Genomic DNA, 21,827 nt, shown 5'->3' with positions numbered 1-21,827 from the left:
AAGCAGCAATGCAACATTACAAACGAGCAAGATCTCCATAGAGTATTTAATCGTTTTATTTTCTTTTAAGGTACACTTTATAAGACTGTAAAGTGCGTAGATTCTCAAACGTTTGAGGGGGGGGGCATAAAAAAAACTGGATATACATTCAGATCTTACAGATGGGTAGGTTTTGTGCTCTTGTTTTTTATTTGAGTATTTGAGGGAACGCATTGAGAGGGGTGAGACTCGGGCAAGGATTGAGCACAGGGGGAAACTCTGCAAACAACCATGTGTGTCGCTGTCACACTGAAGAACCGATGATGGGTTAGTGGAACATCTGCTCTCAGAAAGAAAAGATCTACCTACTGCGCTTCTTAGTTGACAGTCGGGGAACAAATTTGTGCTACTCTTTAACAGATCATGCTCATCATACTCTATAAATTACTTTAAATAATAAAATTAATTACAGCATTAAAAACATTGACATTTCTCGCACCAGCTTGCTTAATCGGATTGTTCTGCGTTGGCATTAAATAGAAAACCTGATGGCCCCTGTTCATCTTCCTTCTACATGGATCGAATGTCATGAATGTCCTGTAGATCGTCAAGCATTTACTTTCATCCTCCTCAGCTTTGCATATGAACAACTATCATCCATCTGTTATTATGCTATATAGAATACACCCGATTTCAGCGCGCTATTTTAATACAAACAGCACTGTCCGGGCCATAGATTTGGGAAATGTATGACAATACACATTGTTAGAGCATAGCGATTTGTGGCATTATACCTTTACTTGTCATGGAGAGTGCTGCTCAAGCTGAGGAAACAGTTGGATGATGTCACTATGATGTCATCAGGGTTATCTTGATTTAGGCTTTGTAGATCTGTCAAAACTTCAGCATTTAACTGGCTGGGAAGGCCTCATGTAAGTTGCTGGAGAGTTGCATTATGGGAATTGTAGGCTCCAGTGTGCTTAAGCTTGTTTTTTTTTTTTTACTTGGAGGATATCTTAGCCTCTGCAGCTTCGATGTTGACTGTTTTTCTGGATTAAATATAAAAAAGAACTTAAACTGTATTTAAAACTTGTTTGATTAGCAAACTAGTTCCTTTGCTTCATAGAATACACACTACAACAGGTGCAACCAATTGCAAAGCAGACAGATCAGCCAATGTGCATCCAGAGTTTGAAAAGCATTAGACAGATGATGACGTTTCACTGAGGGATGAGAGACGGAGACCGTCATTATTCAACCACATGATTACCTTTCACAGTTTTGGAAACATCTCCTCAAGCGATGAACGGCCAACATACTGTAAATACTTTATATCATACTTAGATGTTTTCTATGTTATCAAAACAAAGTCTGGGATTGATTTCTGTACATAAAAACACAAATGTTCCTTTTTGAAAAGGAAACATTTATACTGTACAGGGGTACGCAGAGTTGCGTTACAGCACCAGCAGACTAAATTCGGACCGTCCTTTCGCTTTGATTCACATCCTGTATAGGGCGCTGTGTACGGCTGTGGTATCCACTAGCTCAAGAGGAGCTGACACAGAGTCAAAGTCTTTATAGACTTTGAGCTGTCCTTAATGGAGCCTGTTTGAGGGAAGTTGATCAGTCCTGAGGCCCCTCTGCTCTAGTGTTGATAGCACCGGACACGTCCTTTAGTAATCCAGCACAGCTCTAGCAGTGAATTAGAAGTTCTTTATGTGGGTTTATGAGAAAATCCAGGAGACCAAATGGGAAACAGGAGAGTGGCAAGGAAGGGCAGCTTATCCAGCACAGATTTTCTTTTTCCACTTGTCTTTAAGGTTCAAGGACAGCATGGAGAGTGTGCATCTGCACATCCCGTCTTTCTCGAGCAATCCAAGCAGCAGTTGGCTTGTAGAAAACACACCCTTATGAGCTATCGGTACCCGCCTCTTGTGTGTTGTTGTTTTCCGTCATGTTGGCATTGCCCCCGTTGGTCTGAGGGCATTCGGGCACCTCTCCCGTCACCGCCACTCGAATCACTTTCAGCCAGCGCTGCTTGAGCTCCTCCGAATCGGCAGCAAAGTTGTGGGTGGACTTGGACTGGGAGAGGCGGAAGCTGGCAGGGGGGTCTGTGGGCCGAGCGCTGTCATCCACACTGTAGCCCAGGAGGGGGATAGTACACTGGGCCTTCACGTCCTAAAAGGAGAACAATCAGGGATGAAGAGAGTGTCATCTATCTGTATGCATAGATTTATAAATTCGTATGGGGAATCAAATGTTTCCCTTCATGTTCTCTTCATGTTTTACCTGCGGAGCGCCGTAGAGATAGAGCACCAGACTCTCCTTCTCGGGGATAACGCCCCACACCTTCTGCCAAGGTTTGTTCTTCTCACAGTACTGCAGGAAGCCGCACATGATGCTGCTGCCTGTGAACTGAGCCGCCTCGATCTGCACAGCGAGGACGACCGCATATTAGCAAGAGAATCACAAAGCAACTCAAGCAACTCTAAAATGTATGCATCAGCATCCCCTCCTCACCTCCAGGATGCCCTTCTTCTTGACCTCGGATCTCGTTTTTCCACTCAGGATAGAATGACAGTCTCTGCAGACTTTGTTCACCTTGTTGCCATCATATTCAAGCGCAACCTTATTGTCTGAACATTTCCAGCACACCACCTGCAAGAGAACAGTAGAGAAGATCTTTAAGCATCATTCAATCAACTATGACCATGCTTATGCTGTATTATTACTTTAATATATTATCTTATTTAATCCCTTTAATTCAAAGGTGACTAGTCTCATCAACATTTGAGTTCTTTGGTTGCTCTCGACTGCCCGTATGGACGCTCTCTCATGCATTGCGCGACGCTTAACAGCATCAAGACTACTTACATAGCCGCAGGCTCTGCAGTGGTGCCTCCGTCGTGTCAGAGCATTGAAAGACTCCCTGCACTTCATACACATTGTCACTTCATTGTCGCGGATCCAGCGAGGGGCACGCTTCCCCAGCTCTGCATTCTGTATCAAAATAAAAACGTACTCGGTGTTGACGGCAAAGAACAGTGACAGTTTAACTGTGCATGCAGCTGTGATGCAACACTGACCGACACTTCGTCCACTTCTCTCAGTGCATTCTTGAACGACTCGTTTTTCTGCTGGAAGATCTCAATGGTCTCCTGGAAAGCCTGAAGGACAACAACATCGGACTCAGGTGTCGCTCTTTCGACATGGCGTTCAAACATATATAGATATATATAATCAAATGAGAAAATGAAAGTATATTGATTGTACCTTAATCCAGTCTGCCTTGTCCTGCTCTGAGCTGAGGAAGACAAATAAAGCCATAAGCATTCAAACGTATTCATGTAAGTAAAGCTATAACTTTATGTGATAGTCCTGTTATAACACCAAGTCATACCAACACAGCAATTAGCTGTGGTCAAAGAGCATTTAGAGATTTACAGGGTTTAAATATGGCGTTTGAGTGTGCTTATAAGTGGTCTTCCATTTATATGTAAAATTATACTGTATAGGGTCCAGATTACCTACAATTACATACTTCAATGTGGGAGGAGCTGGGATGTTTTTGCACCTTACGGAGCTTGCAAAAAGGACATTTTTTGAAATGACCTCTTGTGTTATTTCTAATAATTCTGCATAAAATGTACCTGGCCTGCAGCTCCAGCATCCTCTCCTTCCCCGACACTTGGAAGGTGTGAGGGTAGTCCTCGTTGCTCGTTTCCAGGACCTTCATGCCGTCGATGCCGATCCGCGTCCTCACCGTGTACTTAGTCCCCCCCAGACTGAATTTGGGCACGCAGTACAACAGCATGTTGTTGAACTGGCAAGAACAAGAAACAAAAGTTTTTCACTGAGCATGGATCAGCGCTATTCCAGTTTAGCCTCCTGGCTTTGTTTTGTTCCGAAGGGGGCCGTGCTCAACACTGCAGGTAACCTGAATTACACAGATGGGAGACATTCAGCCTGAAGCTAATAAGAAACCGACCCGGACGTAATCGCATCATCTGGCAATCTCAGTAATTGAGAGACTTGCTCATGTGCCCCTGATGTGTCTTAACGCAGAGGTGTTCCTGGCTGGAAATTATTCATTTGTTTCAATTGACTTGCGCAGACAAAGTCTCGCCTCAGCACGTTTCCCTCATTAGATAAGAAGATGTTTTCATGCCTGACAGTTTCTCTCACCAGGAAGAGGTATCGCTCCATGGCTGAGGTGTTCCTGGCCGCCAGCTTCAGGATGTGGCCCTCCTTGATGAACTCGTTAGAGGGGTTGACAATGTCTTCCTCCTCACCCAGCATCTCGTGTATCTCCATCAGTTTCTTCAGATTCTCCTAAAATGAGGATGGGACATTTATGTTAGTTGGACGTTAATGTGTCTAAGATATTCTGTCTTATAAGTCTAAGAGAAAAAAAGGTTTAAGACGTCTGGACTTACAGATTTTCGAATGGCGCTGTTGGAGTGAGTAGCTGCTGTGGCGATAATTTCTAATGATTCTGTGGGGGGAAAAAAATTGATGGTTTACCTAAATATAGTGAGATAAAAAAATGACTCCTTGGAGTGGGAATTTGAAGTTTCTCGACTTACTCTCTGAATCTCGTCGATCAGGGTCGTCCTGAGGCAGCTTCTTCAGATAGTCTTTAAGCAGCATCTCATAGCGAGGGACTCTCTGCACGGGCTCCAACATGTGGTGCTGAAGCGTCAGGAAGCCACAGACCTCTTGACTCTGTCCAGGAATAACCCCGAAAAAACTAGAATTAACGGCAATACCAACCAGTCATGTTGCAGTTGTTTGTCCCAAATTTCATAATTTTATCCTATGAAACATTTGTGTAAAATTGTCATAACATCAGAGTGATTTTGCAATAATAAAATAGCATTTTTTTCCTGGACTGGAATTTGCTGTGCAGTACCTGTATCTCCTGAATGATGGCCTTGAATTGAGGCGAACGATCGGTCCACTGTTTCAGCAGCTCCATGGCATTTTCGAAATTCTTCACGTACTCTGCGTACATCTTGAGGAAGGGTGTGAGTTTCTGCAGGATGTCTCCGATGCGAGGTGTGGACTCCCTGCGGGGGGGAAGGGAGAGATATGAAGTGAAGGAGGTAAATAATGTAACCACATTGTTCTGGTTTGTATCTGTTTGTTTTTTTTTTTATCATTCTCATGCTTCTGTGTACATGCGTTTGCAGCTGTGTTTGAGAGACAATGTGCAGGCAGCTACAGTTTCATACAGAACCCCATCGCATTTATTGTCATTTAATGAAGCTCACCATTCTCCCATGCGTTTCTCCAGATCTGGAAGCAGAAACTGGCTGTGAAAGGCATTGATGGAGCTGATGTTGGAGAAGATGTTCTTCACTACGTCCACAGGGAACGTCCCTTTATTTGCCTCCTCCATGAGCTTAGCACAGAAAACCTGAAAAGAGTTGTGTACAACGCAGAACTGGTAAGTGACAAACGATTGAGAAGTTAATAAGGTTTCCCTCCTTGTGTCGTGTAAACCGCATTTCATCAGACTCGGTCAAAAGAACAGAAGTGAACTGTCGCTTTCACTGAGTTCCTCACCTGGTCCAGCAGGTTAAGTCGCGTTACGTAGGCCTTCTCTGTGTGCAAGAGCTCACTGGCGATCTTAAACAGCTTCTGTTCATTTGTCTCCTGAAAACAGAGGGTATTAATCGGAGTCTTTACACGTGTGGCAATCCTAAATAAAATCTGGTCGTAGATGAATGAGTGAAGTATGAAAGTAAGTGAGATTATTCTGTTGAGCCAGAGAGTCAGTAGTCCGTATAATGACCGTTTCAGACTAATCATTTTCTAACGAGTGATTGATCGTAAAGGAAAATTGGGCCTGATAAGTTTTTCAACACAGCGACTGGATTTAAACTGAGCTGAATGAGAATAATGCAGAAGTGTGGGACAACATGTCTGAAGCGCATTCATTTGTTTCAGCTCAGTGCTCATTCCCACTTCATTGTCATTTGCAAGTTCCTGTCTGGTTTCAGGTTACTGATCTCATCTACGTGCTGCATTTTCTGTATTTCAGTTAAAAAAAGTTGACTGTAAATCATGCATTCATTGTATGATTCAGGCTAAACGCCTCAGTGACTCGTCTGCTGTTGTCTGCGCAGCCTTTGTGTTAAACCTTGTCTCACTGTTGCTGCATACAGCAGCATGTAGCACTGGTGTGTTTGTGTGTGTGTGTCCTTGACACTGAGCTGATGTTGGGCCGGGCTGTGGTGCAGCAGGAGCCCTCAGAACAGGAAATGCAATTATGGAAGAAGGGAAATGACACCAAATCAAACAGACACGATTACGTCTAACAGAGCTTAGTGTGAGAGGCCGATCGATGTAACAAACTGTAGCCTCATAATTTACTCTACAAAACATCTCCCACACATACTGACACTATATATAACCACAAAGAATTAGTATCCTCCTCTCAAATGATCTGACAGCAATCAGTCTCATATTTCTACACAATTCACTTGTCAATACATCCACAGTGTTGCTAATTCTCTGAGACATTATTTTTCTCAAGGTGAAGGCTCAAAGTTGTTAAATATTTGAAAAAAACATATGCCAAGCATATGTTTAAGCGTTTACAATGCATTGTTACAGATGAAACCAGCTGTTCCGTATCTTTTAGACTTGTGACCCCTGACAGAGAAGCAGTGTGTAGTCGGGGCCCCTCCTCATGTTTCAGATGTCTATGAGTTGTTAGCAGTTCCAGAGTGAAACTTGTCCGATCGCTTCATTTCAGCAACTGCTCATGGCCAAAATTTGTTTTCAATATTCCACATAAAATGCAAATATTAGAAAAGAAAAATCAATTATTCTTTCCTGCCCCACTAACAATCAGCTCACGACCCCTCAGGTATATCTTGTCACCCATTGAAGGGTCCCACCACTGGACTTAACGAGCACTTGTCTGCAGAACACATTTTTAGTCCGATAAATATCCTCAAGTGATGTCACTTCAGTCGTTGTCAGTTGGGGCTGAAGACTATAAGTTTGAAAACAAAAGAATCTGGAGATGTGGAGCAGGTGGCTCCTCATCTCTACGTGAGGCTAGTGGCTCGATGCTACATTAGCTGCTAACATAACACACCTGAATCTCTGACCAAACTGCCAGCGGCCAATTTGATTTGTGGGTAATGTAGGCGCCAATTTTTGACAAGGAAGAAGAATGCTTGAAATAAAAATCATGACATCTGTGGCTCTGCTCCATCTACTTGATCCTTTTTTTTAAATTGTCTCTTTTTTTTTTACAGTGTGCAGTTAATACTAGGCTTTTACTTAAATGCAGGACTTTTGCTTGAAGTGTGTGTTTTTTTAACATGGTTTTATTGGTACTTTTGCTTAAGTAAAGGATCTGAATACTTTGTTCCACCAACGCAAAAGGCACAAATAAAGGGCAATAACGTGGCAGAGGTATCGAAGAAGTTGTTTTAAACTAGCCAACACAAAGAGAAGCTTTACCGTATGTTAATTCAATATGTTTCCAAACAGCACAAAGAAATTATCAGAAATCCAATAATTGGAACCAAGCTACTCAAATTTTATATATGTAATATCTTGAGTAGGGATTAGATTTGACTGGAGAACATGCAATGTCAGCTTGTCAAAGGTCCCTTTCAAGTCAGACAGCAACAGCAACAACTGAACACTGGGGTGAATGAAAGCACTGTTCATGGCTCTTCCTCTCTCCTACCATAGAGACTGCTGTTTGACAGAGATTAATCTGAACCTGAGATATTTATAATCTGTACGGGGGGGGCATGAACTCAGCTGCTCAAGCGTTGGACATCTGTTCAGCTTCCGTAGAAAATAACCGCTCAGACACACACACACACACACACACACACACACACACACACACACACACACTCTGTAACTCTACCCTTACGATGGTGGAGTGACCCAGAGTTTAATTAGTTCAGAAGATTTAATTGTGCTGAAAGCCCAGAGCATGAATAAATGCTGACAGTTTGTCTTTCAGAGACTGCAGAGTCACAGCAACGAGGCAGCTGTCTGTAAATATATAACACAAAGGATGTAAATACACAGACCACTCGGGTGCAAGGGCAACAAAGTTAAACGTACCTTGTGGTCGGTGCTCCCTTCTTCGTTCTTATGCTCACTTTCTATTTCAGTTCCACTGTCCTCCTTCTCAGTGTGGCTTTCTGTAGCAGTCCTGTCTGTTTGTGGAGGTGAATGATCACCAGTCTGTTCTGTGCTCCTGCAATCACCGTTTACCAGCTCAGCAGTCTCTATCCTCACACTGTCACTGTTCGTCTCCGGGATATCCACCATGTCCTTGTCCTGCTCCATCTGAGCTAGCGTCCCGTTAGCCGTCGGTTCGTGGGCATCCTGCGGCGAGGTGGGTGCGGAGGTGTGGTTCTCCTGAGTGCCGGCGGTCTCCGTCTGCTTCTGGTAGGCGCGGTGAGCCGGGCTGCAGTTGGACGACTTGCTGGTCTGTTTGAGCGGAGAGCTGTCTCTCTTGTTCTCTGTGCCGCTGGAGGAACAGAGGGACAGGAGGAAGTTGGTCAAGAGCACAAAAAAAAAGAGAGTTAACTAACAAGAACGTTTGAGAAAAAGGGAAAAGAAGTAGTAGAAAAATTACAGGAGTCGGTTCAGTAGCTGCTCAAGCCTGCATGTTTGATCGGGGAGAATGGACGGTAAGCAGAGAGGTTTTGCACTCGAGTGTGAGAGTTAAAAATAAAACTGTGGAGATGCACAAACTTCCTTCTGTCTTATGAGGCTGCTGAGAGCTGGTGTACTGCAGAGGAAGTGTGTGTGTGTGTGTGTGTGTGTGTGTGTGTGTGTGTGCAGAGCAAAGATGGAATGGAGGTACAGTAATGAGGAGAACAGGAGGAGGGGGAGAGGTACAACACTACTCCCCAGAGGTAGATGCTGTCCTACTTCCAAGGAGAACCCACATTATATATACATACACTGTAACATCTCTACCATTCTTTGCTTTAACACGAATGAAATGAAACTGTTTGCACGAGACAATGTGAAATACAGCACATGGACGGAAGCAAGATTAACACAAAAAACACACACACATTATGCATGTACAATGTCACCATTCAGCTGCTCTACATCCTGGGCCGGTAGTCAGTCCAGCTGTTTCCCTGTAAATTACCCTCCGGACCTCCAGTCTTACAGCAAGCGGCGACCTACAGCAGCTACTGTATCTTAGCTCTGTTTTGCTGCTCTCACATCTCTTGTAGAACTGTCGGATCTAGGCAAAACTGATAGCACTTACTATTTCTAGCAGAAAGAAAGAAGCAAGATATATACTATATATGTGATCTAACCTTTACAAAAAACACCAGCCAAGCAGGTGAATTTTTAGCCTCTGCGACGTTCAAATGTTGTGCTTATCAGTGTCCAGTAGAAACAGGAAGTATATATAAATAGAGGAACAACAGCGGGCTGGTGAAACACTCCACATATGAATCATTTCTGGGCTGTCGGGCCACCTGAGTGTGTTTGAACGTAAAACGATGTTATCCACAGGAAGACTGAGTAATACCACGATTAGCTGCAGTTTAATACCGTTTTCAGAGAAACACACTTTGTGGCGTGTAGGTGCAGTTCCTCTCTTGCATATAAATAGCACAGTAAGCGCTCCAGTACATGGCAGAGTTTTAAAATAGGCTGAACTATAGGCGAGAATTAAGAGCAGCTTCACTTGCCATGTGGCAGTCCTGTGCCTTTAAGTGCCATGTGAACCAGATTAGTATATTAGTAGGCTAATTCTGTTCTCGGAAGCTGGGGGCCTTTCTCTTCTTTCTGTTCCAAGGCCACTAGAGGGCTAATCCCCACAGAGTCTGAATGAAAAGGATACACCCAATTTCTCTGATTAACCTGCACATCAACACTGTTAAATGTGATAAAAGGTGAGGTGAAAGCCTGGGAATGAGTTAGATTGTGTAACTCTGTTCCCAGGGATTCCAAGCCAGTGATGAGTTTGAATATGAGGCTACTAGAGGCTGAAGATACTGAGTGAAATTTTAGTGGGCATGCTTCTGCTGCAGATCGAATATTTTTTGTCTTCAACTGTATGAGCAGCTGGGACAAGGGCACCATTGTTGTGCCTCTCGCTGCTTTCAATGGGCCTCTCTCGCATAGACAAGGCTTCGGCTACAACCAAAACTTACATGACTTGTAATAAATCAAGAAGTGATGCACCAAAAAAAAAGAAGGGGGAAACAGTGGTAAGCCAACAGCCAACAGCATACTTAAATCACCATGTAACTATGAGGCAACAAGATCAAAGTACAGGCATTCAAGTTGAGACAGTGGGAGGGATCCTACCTCATTCTCCTGGGCTTCATCTCGCAACACTGAGTCCTGTCCCACAACTGACTGAGGATCTGTGTTTCCCCTCGCCTGTACAAATCTCCTTTCATCCCCTTTGCTAACGCTTGGCTTGCGAGGCAAGTGGCTAATCTCAGCTTGTTCGGTCTATGCCTCTCGTCTGCGCCACTATCAAGTGAGTCAGGCTGAAGACTTAAAACGAGGGACTTCTGCTTTTCATCCCTGAAATAACCGGCATAGGAAACATTAGGAAAGACAACGTTTTCCGTCACTGTGATTACGAGAGCCAGAGTGAGGTTGTGTCGTTAGAAAAGCTATGAAGCGGCGTAGATAGAGTTATTCAACCGGAACCATTGTGTCATGGTAAAAAAAAAAGAAAAAAAAAAGGCACACACACCAACAGAGAGTAAAGAGCCCCTACCTGTTCTCCTCAAAGCGGTTGATGAGGTCTGAGACTTTGGAGTGTTTCTCCCTGACTTTCTCCCGGTTCACAGCTCCTCTCCCTTCTCCTCCTCCTCCTCCTCCTCCTCTCTCCTCCATGCCCGGTTTTAGTGGTGCTTTCTGGATGTGGCCCAGCGGGGACTTGACCTCCGTCACCGGGCTCTGGAGATGTGACGGCTTTGGAGGCACTGCAGAGAAGACGGAGAGAACACTTTGAGCATTAGAGACTGTCTTGGATGCTGGTAGATTCAGATGATTGCCTTGTATTTTTCTCATGATGTCTCTGCAATGTCGGTTTGGACCTGAAGAGGGCGGTATAAGCTACTCCAAATGTTACCACACACACAGACAGGGCACTGAGCTGTATTTAACACCCTGAAAGTGACAAACAAGTGACCCAGCTCAGCATAGAATAACTGGGCAGTTTTACTCGTCTCACATACATGTTTTAGGAATCAAATTCCCTGCGTGATTTACAGCAACAGAAAGAATGGAGCTCTGTCTCTCGTCTTATCTGTGTAGAATGATTTACTAAACTCAAAGAAAAAAAAAGGAACAAGGCTCAAGGTTCACCGATCCGAAGCAAATTTACATAACTCTATTCCTGTTTTCACTGTTTCCCTGGAGTCATGTACTGTAAGTCCTCCGGTCAGACAGTGGGAGAAAGGGTCACTGGAGAAAGAGCAATCAGCGTTCACATATGAATCACAGACTTGTGTCCACTGACGCTCCCACTACGCAGTGTTTTTGCCGAACGGCTGTGAGCTGTCGTCGTGTACCTGTTGGTTTAGAAAGCAGCCGGGGCCTGCAGCAAGAGCTTCTTCCATTGACCCCCCCCCTGCTCTTGTCAGTCGTCCCACCGCCCGCTCGACTCAGACACGCCTGCACACTGGGTGGGTTGCTGCGCTCGCACACCGGGCTGCTGCCGAGAGCTGAAGGACACAGAGAGAGAGAGAGAGAGAGAGATAGCACGTCCATTACAACAAGAACATCTCATCATCTCTTGTTCGCCGTCAACGAAATGAGATTGATGATACAGATTATGAGAGGCTCTTGATAAGACAAAAACAATATTGTGACGTTGACAACAGGTGACAGGAAATGAGAGATGGTGAATGACTAAGTCGAGGACCACCTGGACACCAAACTACACTCGTTTTAACCACGAAACACTTTGGCACAGACTCCTGTGTCACAAATGACACTACACAAATACTGTACGTAGCAACAGTGCATTGTTAGATACACAGGCACCAGTACTGTCTCTCAGATGATAGTGAGGCACGGCTGTATCCTTTCTTCTTTCCACACTTGTGAACTATGAAAATGTTCGTCTTTCTGGCAGTTTTTCATTTTGAAAATGACAGTAAGATATGAACTTTCCCGTTGACGCAATAGTGCAGATGTATGGAAAAAGCAATGTTTTGGTATATTTGACCTACAGTAAGTGGGATTGCAGTTGTAAAGGAAATGGTGTAAACACTCAAGAACTAAAACAAACTAAGTGTGTCTCACACACAGAGAAAGAATTCCTCTCATATCTCATCCCTTCATACTACAGGGCATACTATACATATTCATTGCTGCAAATATGCTTATGATTAAACAGCTGCAGGCTAAATATTAAAAGACTGTCAGACAGTTCAGTTGATTATCCAGCTAATGATCCAATTGATGATCAGCTCCGGCGGGGCTTTTACCAGCTGGCCACAGATGGTACAGCATCGGTGTTTAGATAGAGCAGACAGACTAATTTAATGGCGCTACAGACACAGACTGGCAGTGTTTACAGCAGCCTGAATATACTGTGCCTCTCTCTCTCTCCCTCTAAACCTCACAGCGCACACACATGCACAACCACATGGAAGTGAAACGTGTGTACTTCGGCAAATCTCCATATATGGTACTACAATGCCAGGAGCCAGTCGGCGCTCTCATTATTTTACATGGTATACGTCCATTAGTCTCCATTTAAGGTGGTCACTTCAATGCGTGTGTGTGTGTGTGATTTAACAAGTGGCACTGATGTATGAGTTGGATGCAGAAGTCGATGCAGTTTAGCTTAGCTTGGTTAACAGGTATGGATTAACAGTGTGTGTAGTGGAATAGCTGTAGACTGGAGCTTAAAGGATACAGACTTGCACTTTCAAAAAAACAAAACTTGCGACTATTTGTATTTGTATCTGTTCTGTTTTCAAGGTCCACAGTACACGGCCTGGAAAGTTAGGTCCTCCTCCTCCTTTTGGCACTGCTCCTAACATGTAGAGAGACATTTCCATCCCTGTAATATTAATGATTGATAAGAGGTCTAAATTCCTTGAAAGACACGGTTTCAGGTCCCAAAATAGATCAAACTAAAAGCATCTGTGCTTTGAGAAAAACACAGGAAAATAAGATCACTCTCTTTTAGAAAATGATCTGGTATGAGCTAAAAACGATTCGTCGATTATTCCATTAACAGAAAATGTATCTGAAACTATTTTATTAGTTAAGCAACAGCTAATTGACATTACCAAGGCCCAGCCGCTCGTGCTGATGTTCTTGGTCTTATGTGATAGTAGATTGATCGGTTTTAAGTTTTGGACTATTGAATAACTATTTGAAGATTGTATTTATTTATTTTAATTCAATTTATTTATTCATTTATAATTAAATAATTATTTTTTTACATTTTATAAGCCAAATGATTAGTCGCTTATTCGAGAAAATAAACGGTAAATTAATTGAAAATGTAAACGATTGTTAGTAGCAGCCCTAAAGTATATGAACAACAGTGAAACACATATGTACTATGTAGTGTTCCCTAGTGTTTGTTTGCTACTACGTGCCAAAGCAGCGCTTGGGGCCCCTTATTTATTTTCCCTCCAGTTATCTTGATCTTACCAGTCTAGAAACAGAAAGAGAAAAACAACAACCACAGAATCACATAATCACAGTTTCTATTTTTACAGCCTAACTGTAATTAAAGACAACAGCTCTCGCAACTGTCTGGCTGGAAACGGTCCCACGCTGTGTTCGGGAGAGCAGGCTCTCTAAGCATGGCCCCAGAATTACCAATTATCAATTCTAAAGTCGGCCTCAGGAATTTCTCTTTGATTATGTGCTTGGCTTCCCCTCGTGGCCACATTAAGAGATCATAAGAAAATATCCAGCAGAAAGTTATGCACCCTATTATACATAAATGGCTAAAAATGAAGTCTCCGCCTGCAGATTGTGCTCCATATAGGGCATTTATCCTGGGAGATTGCAGGGGGTCCACTCTCCACAGCCTGGCTCTGTCTGCCAGGGTTGTTATTAACTCAGTCAAACACCAGTCCCTCAGCTTTAAATCACCTCAGTGCTGGAGGCTTTCACTTGAACCTCAGCAAACTGTGCAGGTATTTTAAGTGCTACTGTTCAAGAAAAGCACAGAGATGTGAATGGAGATACAAATTTGTTTGGAGATGCAAACATATTTGGCTTTCTTCTGTCAATTGCTTGGAAAATGATTTTGAGTTAAGATCAGATCAACTGTCTTTAAGCTCTTATCTGAACCATTAAGGCAAAGAAACACAGCCGGTTCTGTGACAATACAAACAGGAACTTTGCTTTCTCGGAAGCGGCGTGCTTGCCAGGAACTGCTGGTAATGCGCATTCTGGCATCTTGTCATTACTGAAGCTGGCTTGGCACAAGTGACAGACCACCATGTGAATTAGTAGCAGCCAGCCGCCACCCTACAGCAACACTTTGATTCACCGCCTCCATCTGTGTGACGGCGAAGGAGCCCTGTTGTCTGAGACTTGCTTAAGTGGATGATAGAAACAACAGAGGAACTTCTGCTGGACTAGTTTCATAAACACCAAGGAAGTACTTTATGTGATGTCACTTAATATCTTTGTATCCTAACTGATGGCATCACGACGGCTCTTTCTACATCTGCTTTGCATAGAAACCGGAACACTGTCGCTGCAGTCAAGGAAGCTGGGAGTTGACAAGTCAAACTGAGAGTAGACCTTTGCCTCCTTGTCCTTGTTGGAGGATGGTTAGACTTGCTGCCATGGCAACTATCCCGTTACCTTCTGAAGATTGACTTCACTACTGAAGTGGACTGAGCCTGAAGGCATCCGCTTCAACCTCAATACATGCAAAACCGCACAGCGAGTGCTACAAACGAGAAATGCTCTCGCATTCAGCAGCAGTGTAGATGAGAAAAAGAAAGACTCGTGCAAAATGCTGCTTTGCAAAGAACCCAGCGTCTGTTGATTTCACAAATATCCTCCACACGTGAACAGCATCTTCCCTTAATGTGCGAGTCTATCAGGAAGACGAAGACATCCGAGCAGACCCATCTCCCTTTCAAAGAGAATCAACAAGGTTTACACGAGAACGTGTGCGGCCAACCTTGTGGTGGCACTACAAGCATAGAAGACATCACACCCACCCACACACACCCATCGATAGCCCTACAGCTCTGCCACATCAAAGCAGTGGAGGAATGAGGCTGAAGGAATGTATCACTCTCCGACACAAAACATCTTTCTCCGCAAAACAAAAAAGAGGGTCCGAAAATAGTGAATCATCCCAACTAGTGCCGGGGAAGCCAAGGTTGGTTTGTTGGTCAAACACTTTGGTCCTCAGCAAAAATAACTATTGGATGGATTGACTCAATCGTGTACAATCTGGTGCAAAGTTGTATGGCAATCATAAAGTTATTTCCTTATTTGTTTTGGTACTCACTTTTGTCTCTTATTTCAGATACTTCCTCCCCTCCTGTGTTCCTCGCTGGTGTGATTACTCACCCTGATCAGTTTCACCTGTACGTAATAACCTCCCTTTGGTATTTAGCCAGTGTGCTCCCTTTGTCTGTGCCAGTTTGTCTTCACTGTTTGAGTGAGCGGTCCAGCAATTAGTTCTGTATTTTCATGGTGTTTTTGACTTTGACTCTGCCCAGTGCTTTTTGGTACTGCTGTCTCTCTTTATTGGACTCCTCTGAACTTCTGTATTTTTGCCAAGTAAGGGCTTTTATTTGTACTTTTTGTCTCTGACTTGTTCTTTTGAGTCTATTTCTCGCTGTTTGCCTGTGTAGCCTGATAATCTGGAGCTATTCATGGCTCAAAACCGACTCCATGAGCTTTAAAAAAAAAAAAAGCTTATTTTTCAAAGAAGAGCACCATGCGACCAATGTCAGACACACTTTCTTGTTCTTTTAAAGCAGGGGTCTTCAATGTTTTTCAGGCCAAGGACCCCCAAACTGATAGAGAGATGGAGCAGGGACCCCCGACTATATATATTGTATAAAATTGTGTTTTATATTAAACTGGGCCTAGTGCCATGTATAAACATACCTCTTTATTGTGCATTCAATACTAAGCTATTCAAATAATACACAGGTTCATATATTCATGTTTTTATTTTAAACATGTGCAAGGTACAGTGAGTAGGGTGGCCATGCCACTGCCATTTAGAAACATACCTTGTCAGCTGATACCAATGCCAATATCAATATTGTCTGTCAATTGCATGATAATCCTTCATACAAGCTATTCAAATGGCCTATTAGTGCCACTGCCATGCATAAACATACCTGTTATCTTGCATACAATACTGAACTTTTAAAATAATGGAAAGATTCATGTTTGGGAAAAGAAAAGAAGAAAAAGAATTGTCTAATCAACCAAAACGTTCGCGGACCCCCTGTTGAAGACCTCTGTTTTAAAGGAAACAAACTCCTTTAAAGGAAACAAACTCCTTTAAAGGAAACAAACTCCTTGTGGCTGTGGGTAGGTGTGCCACTCTGTTAATCTCAACTCAGCGTCTCAGTCAAACACTATTAAGTGAACCTTCGAGACATTTCTACCTCATGACGTCACCACCTCCCTGATAGTGTTTTCACCTGACAGTTGCTCGTCCAAAACCCCCTTTGGTAAAATGTGTACTAATACTTCAGTGTGAGAGCTCGAGGGTTGAATTAACAAAACAAAAAGGCACACCTGTGAGTGTTTTGCAGTGCGTCCCAACCCTGCTAGCAGCCGAGTGTGTGTCACAGTTTGAAACCAAGGCTTCGCCTTCTCGCCTCGTGGCCCGACGTTCATATCAAAAGGAATGTCTGAGAAGGCTTTTTACCAATTCTGCCACTTCTTAATGCATGGGTTGGCATATTAAAAGATCGTCTGGGTGGCTTCCACACAGCTATAGCAACGCCTTAAAATATGAAAGGAGACGGATAGAAGAAATGTGAGCGAGCTGAAGCAAAACAGTCATGTCCAGAATATCTTCACATATACAGTCTTCAGTTGGCCATAAATCAGCTCGCAACTGGTGTATCATGGTTGAAGTACAAATGGGTAAAAGTCTGAATATGTAGGCTATTTATCATATAAAATGCCCTGCTACTGTAGTAAAGATTGCCACATCAACGTACATTGGCAGATAAAAAGAGCAGGTCAACATGAGAGCATGCAAGCTGGTTCTAGACATCACAAAGTGTGATTTCATCTAAAATCAAAGAGAGAATTAGAGGAGCCCAAATTTCAGAGGAGGCAATCCAAGAGGACTCGAACAGAGAAAGTATAATATTCTGTTAAGTTAAAAATCCCAGTGAAAGAACTCACCCTGGACTTTGAGACAGACGGGAAAACAATTGCAGAGTGTATCCTCAGTGAGGGACCACGCTGTGTTTGTGAGAGTGCGTGAGTCCCAGAAGAGCACTAAATTTAGGTCCCATGCAATCTTCCCAGGCAGCGCCACTGAGTGACTCAGCCGAGAGAGAAGACTCGCAGAGCAGCTCAAGACTCCTCCTTCACTTTCACTCACACACACCCTATTTAAGTGGCTTTTTAAAAAAGTATAGAAACACACACACACGTACCCACAGGTTGACAACACACACCTCAGGAACGGACAGGATCTGCACGTTTACAGTTTAAAAGTTGCAAATCTACAAACGTCTTGCATAACAGTCTCTACACTTCTCGTTCTGTCTGGTTTAGTCTGATCAATGATTAACAAACACCACAGTGAAGCAGCCTGCAGTGCCACGCACCAGTTCTCTCATCTGCCTGCTAAAATCTAAATCAAGCCCAAAGCCTCAAATCTATTGTTTTAAACCATCGTCCCGTCAACTTCTTCTCCTCTGGCGCATTTTCTGTGCAAATATTCGAGACATTAAAACAAGACAACCGAGAAGAACCAGTCGACAAACTGAACAAGTCGACACAAGTGAAAAGTTATGCGAAAGGTGCATCTGATAAAACCAATAACAACATACGAGTTAGAGAAGAGGAAACAAAGATCCAAAGAACAGGCTATTTAGCAGCATGAACTTGATGTACCTTTTGCAGAAGTCAGTACAGGGAACTGCGACTTTAGGTTCTCCATGTTCTGTTTCTATCCTGTGAGCAGAGCTGCTCCTGTCTGTGACGGTCAGGCTCAGAGGTGCCAGTTCGTTTGAGTAATTGCTGCAATGGACAGTGTTATACATCAACTTTGAGTCATCGCATGGGTTAAAAAAAACAAAAAAACAGAACTATCCCAGCACAGGAAGCCTTAATTTAAATCTAGCGGCTATGATATTACATAAATAGCTTCTTCTTGCTATTTGTGAATATGTGAAAGCTATGTGTGTGTGTGCTTGTTTCGCATGTATATATTCACACACATTGCTCCTGCATGCTCACTAGCGTGCGTCACGCGTCACCAGAGCAGGATTAAAAGGAATGATAGGCATTCCAGTAAACCAGTTTGACCAGTAGAAATTCCATTCACTAAATGCCCTTTAAATAACCTGAACTTGCAGCAGCACAGTAGTTCAGTTAACATTCCAGGTGAATCTTGTCACCGAAGATTACAAAACATCCTGAACGACTGCATCCTGAATGAATGCAATGGTGACGAGAACTGCATTCTCATGCTCACATATCGGTGGTGCAACAAACACTTGATGCAGCCAACCTCCTGCGACCTTGTTGTTGGCAGGGTCTCACATACGTTCAGCATTCACTGGTGTCATCAGAGATGCTGCCAGTGGCATCCGACCTCTGACCTCAAACATTGGCTGCACAGACATGCACTCAAACACTTCCTTACACTGACTGTTACACAGGAAATCCAGGAAGAGCACATGGTTGAATGGCACCATTAACCAGCTGTTTAGCTGCAGAATTGGCTTATTTATTTATTTTAGTAGATTCATCTATTTTAGGCACAAGAACACATCTCTTTCTTTTCACATTTCCCTCTCCTTCACATGCACAAACAGCAAAATGCATACACGGCAAAAGAAGCCAGGTTTCTCCCGCCGTGTTAACCTGTTTCTCACATCATGATTAAAGAGACCTGTTTCTCATTAACGATCATGATAACCAGGTTACTTCAGTGCAAGTACACACAGGAGGTGCGAGAATAGTTTCAGAGGCACATACTAGATACAAGGACAAAGTGACACTAACTGCTGTTTCCCACCTTACAGAGTCACACACAAGCAACACAAACTGACACACACACACACACACACACACACACACAAGGCCCAGTTTCTAACCATTTCTGGTGCCATACATCACTCAATGAGATTAGAGTGTGTCTGGTGTATCACTTGTACATGAAGCATTCATTGTCTCCATCCTGTTGGCTCAGACAGTGTGTGTGCGTGTGTGTGTGGGTGTGTTTGTGAGAGCCTGTGTGACAGACAGGGTGACAGATAACTATTACCACCAGGCATGGGGGATTAGCTGTCTCTGTTCAACTACCCAGACTTTCTTCAGATTAACCCTGCCTCATCCTCTAATCCAAGGGCGAGCGTGAGATTAGAACCCCAGTCTGTGCTGAACCAGGAGGCGCACAGGGGAACATAACTGTCGGGGGGGTTGTCGTGATGAAAAAGAAGGTGGAGGGTGATGGAGGTGAAAGAAATTGGAGAAAAGGGAAGTGGAGACTGGGGATTGTATAAAGAACTGGACACAGTGGTCTTATTTCACAGCAATGAGCTAAAGACAGACGGTGAGAAAAAAAAAGAAACTGCTGAAGAAAAATAGGATAAGAGGAAGGAACAGTGAGGGCTTGATGGAAATAGACAAGCACAGAGAAGACGGACCGACGGAAGAGGGGTGAAAGGATACAGAGGGAGTGACAGGAGAGGATGAGACGGTACACATACAGAGGAGGGAAAATGATGAAAAATAGTGAAAAATAGGAAGACACTGGGGGCTGGAGGAATGCATCCATTCATCACACAGATGCAGGCTGTGAGCCACACACACACACACACACACACACACACACACACACACACACACACACACAGGTTTGATATAAAAATAGAGCAGAGACCAGCAGCTTTCTTCACACCCCTGCTGATGGGAGGAGTGCTCTGCCCTTCACAGCACTCATCCTGCATCCCCTCTCTGCATATCAACCTGGTCTTAAAGTTCACTTCACTGCAGCCGTAAAAGAAGTAGAAGATTTTGCCAGATTTGGTGAAGTTAAAAAAGATGACTGAACGGCTTAAAATCCCCCGAGTGATGCTGTATTGACTTCAAATGCCAAACATGTGCCGTGAAATCAGAAAACTGACAAGTAACAAAGCTTCGCATCTCAATTCGGCTTGTGGCGGCACCACTTCTCACACATCACAAGACGAGGACGGAGAAGAAGAGCTTAAAAACACCAGCTCAAACACAGACAGACAGGAAGCCACAGAAACCCTCTCGCACAAGTGAGCTGTGAGAAGCTACACACCTTTCATTTGAACACCCGGAGCGGCTTTATGGGACAAAATCATCAAACAAACAGCATTAAAAAAAAAGCAGGACGGCGGCTGTAAGGTGAGTGCAGGTGATGCTGCTTACCTCTGGAGTGTTCGATTTTCACCGCCACGCAGGCCTCATCAGCGTTCTTGGACTGGAAACAGTCAGCTTTGCCTTTCTTCTCTGCAACAACAAAACGCAACACAATTCACCATAAAAAGAAGAACGAGCAGACGTTTTGAATACTCATCTGAGGCAGGAGCTTCAAGCTGTTTCAGGAACCCCCCCCCCCCCCCGTTTTATTTAAGAGGAGCACCGACTCGGTAATAAATAGAGCCACACCGTCTCTTATTTTCCAATAGCTGAGACAGCATGCTGGACATGCTGATATTTGCGGCAAAAGCTGCCACGGTTTTGAAGCGCTCTTCTGACAGCAGCATTTATCAAGATCAGGGGTGGACTTGTGTTTGTTTTCAGTATGAAGAGGGAACACATCTCCCCTCGGAGATGGAAATCCTAATTAGTCTGTCTGTGATATGTAGGGCACAGTCTGCAGGGAGAGCGAACACTCTTTCAACACAGCCGTTTAATATGCACATAAAACATTAAAGCGAAAATAGCAACGGTCGTAAATACAATGATGGGCTAAAACACACTCACACACTCTGTCTGATCTAATATGAAGCATCAAAGCTGTAGGATGATGATCAATGTAGCTGTTGACATGCAGCAACATGTGCAAGTGACAAGCGGCACAGCTGTACAATTGCTCAACAAATTAAAGTTGACCTGACTTCATTCCACTTTGTTTTTTCTCACTCATCGTGTTGGCAATGACATAAATTGATGATGACATTGTCACCAACCAATTACAACAGTGAAAAACCTGTTTCATTGTCTTATCAGCCTCATTCTTTCCGTAATTACCTAACGAATAGAGGACGGGTCATAGTCTGTGCTCATCAAACCATCAATGAACTGTAGAATCACTACAGGCTGCAAATCAATGTGTCTCTGTTTTGTTTAGACATGTAATTATTTATTTGTGACAATATCCTGTGGGTCTATTTACACACATTTTGTCATTAGATTCATCTTTTAGTAGACTGTCTATGCATCACTCATCATTCTTTCCCTTAATACCCTGAACTATTATTTGCATGGAGTATTCAGAGTGTCAGTTGGGATACATCAACACAGCAGTGCTGAACCGAGGCCGAAATAATGGAGTGTGGATAATGCCACGTAAAAGAAAAGTGGACAAACTCAGTGTGGGGTCGTGCAACCAGTTGAGGGGAGGTGTGTGTGTGTGTGTGTGTGTGTGTGTGTGTGTGTGTGTGTGTGTG

General features: G+C 43.6%; 1 protein-coding gene across 6 annotated transcripts in view; it reads right to left on the bottom strand.

Moving 5' to 3' along the window:
* Nucleotides 1-32: 32 nt before the first annotated feature.
* The window catches only part of fgd4a (FYVE, RhoGEF and PH domain containing 4a), a 45,981-nt gene continuing 24,186 nt past the window's right edge, over nt 33-21,827 (bottom strand). For 5 of the 6 annotated variants that reach the window (XM_031856657.1, XM_031856650.1, XM_031856674.1 and 2 more), the window contains 17 exons: nt 20,584-20,664; nt 11,538-11,690; nt 10,739-10,946; nt 8,089-8,500; nt 5,551-5,640; nt 5,256-5,401; nt 4,895-5,051; nt 4,569-4,707; nt 4,419-4,477; nt 4,168-4,314; nt 3,633-3,805; nt 3,256-3,286; nt 3,069-3,149; nt 2,857-2,982; nt 2,503-2,640; nt 2,272-2,412; nt 33-2,160 (listed from right to left, as the gene is read on the bottom strand). In XM_031856657.1, coding sequence (XP_031712517.1) covers nt 1,891-2,160; nt 2,272-2,412; nt 2,503-2,640; nt 2,857-2,982; nt 3,069-3,149; nt 3,256-3,286; nt 3,633-3,805; nt 4,168-4,314; nt 4,419-4,477; nt 4,569-4,707; nt 4,895-5,051; nt 5,256-5,401; nt 5,551-5,640; nt 8,089-8,500; nt 10,739-10,946; nt 11,538-11,690; nt 20,584-20,664 — 2,552 coding nt within the window. In that variant the 3' untranslated portion in view covers nt 33-1,890. Of the gene's footprint in view, nt 2,161-2,271; nt 2,413-2,502; nt 2,641-2,856; nt 2,983-3,068; nt 3,150-3,255; nt 3,287-3,632; nt 3,806-4,167; nt 4,315-4,418; nt 4,478-4,568; nt 4,708-4,894; nt 5,052-5,255; nt 5,402-5,550; nt 5,641-8,088; nt 8,501-10,738; nt 10,947-11,537; nt 11,691-17,349; nt 17,607-20,583; nt 20,665-21,827 lie in introns of those variants that run through there. The other variant, XM_031856682.1, reaches the window with a different exon arrangement.

The sequence above is a fragment of the Anarrhichthys ocellatus genome, unplaced genomic scaffold (assembly GCF_004355925.1).
Source record: "Anarrhichthys ocellatus isolate YVR2014 unplaced genomic scaffold, GSC_Weel_1.0 scaffold2, whole genome shotgun sequence".
NCBI lineage: Eukaryota > Metazoa > Chordata > Actinopteri > Perciformes > Anarhichadidae > Anarrhichthys > Anarrhichthys ocellatus.
Note: the sequence above shows the minus strand (reverse complement) of the source record. Positions and strands in the feature narration are given on the sequence as shown.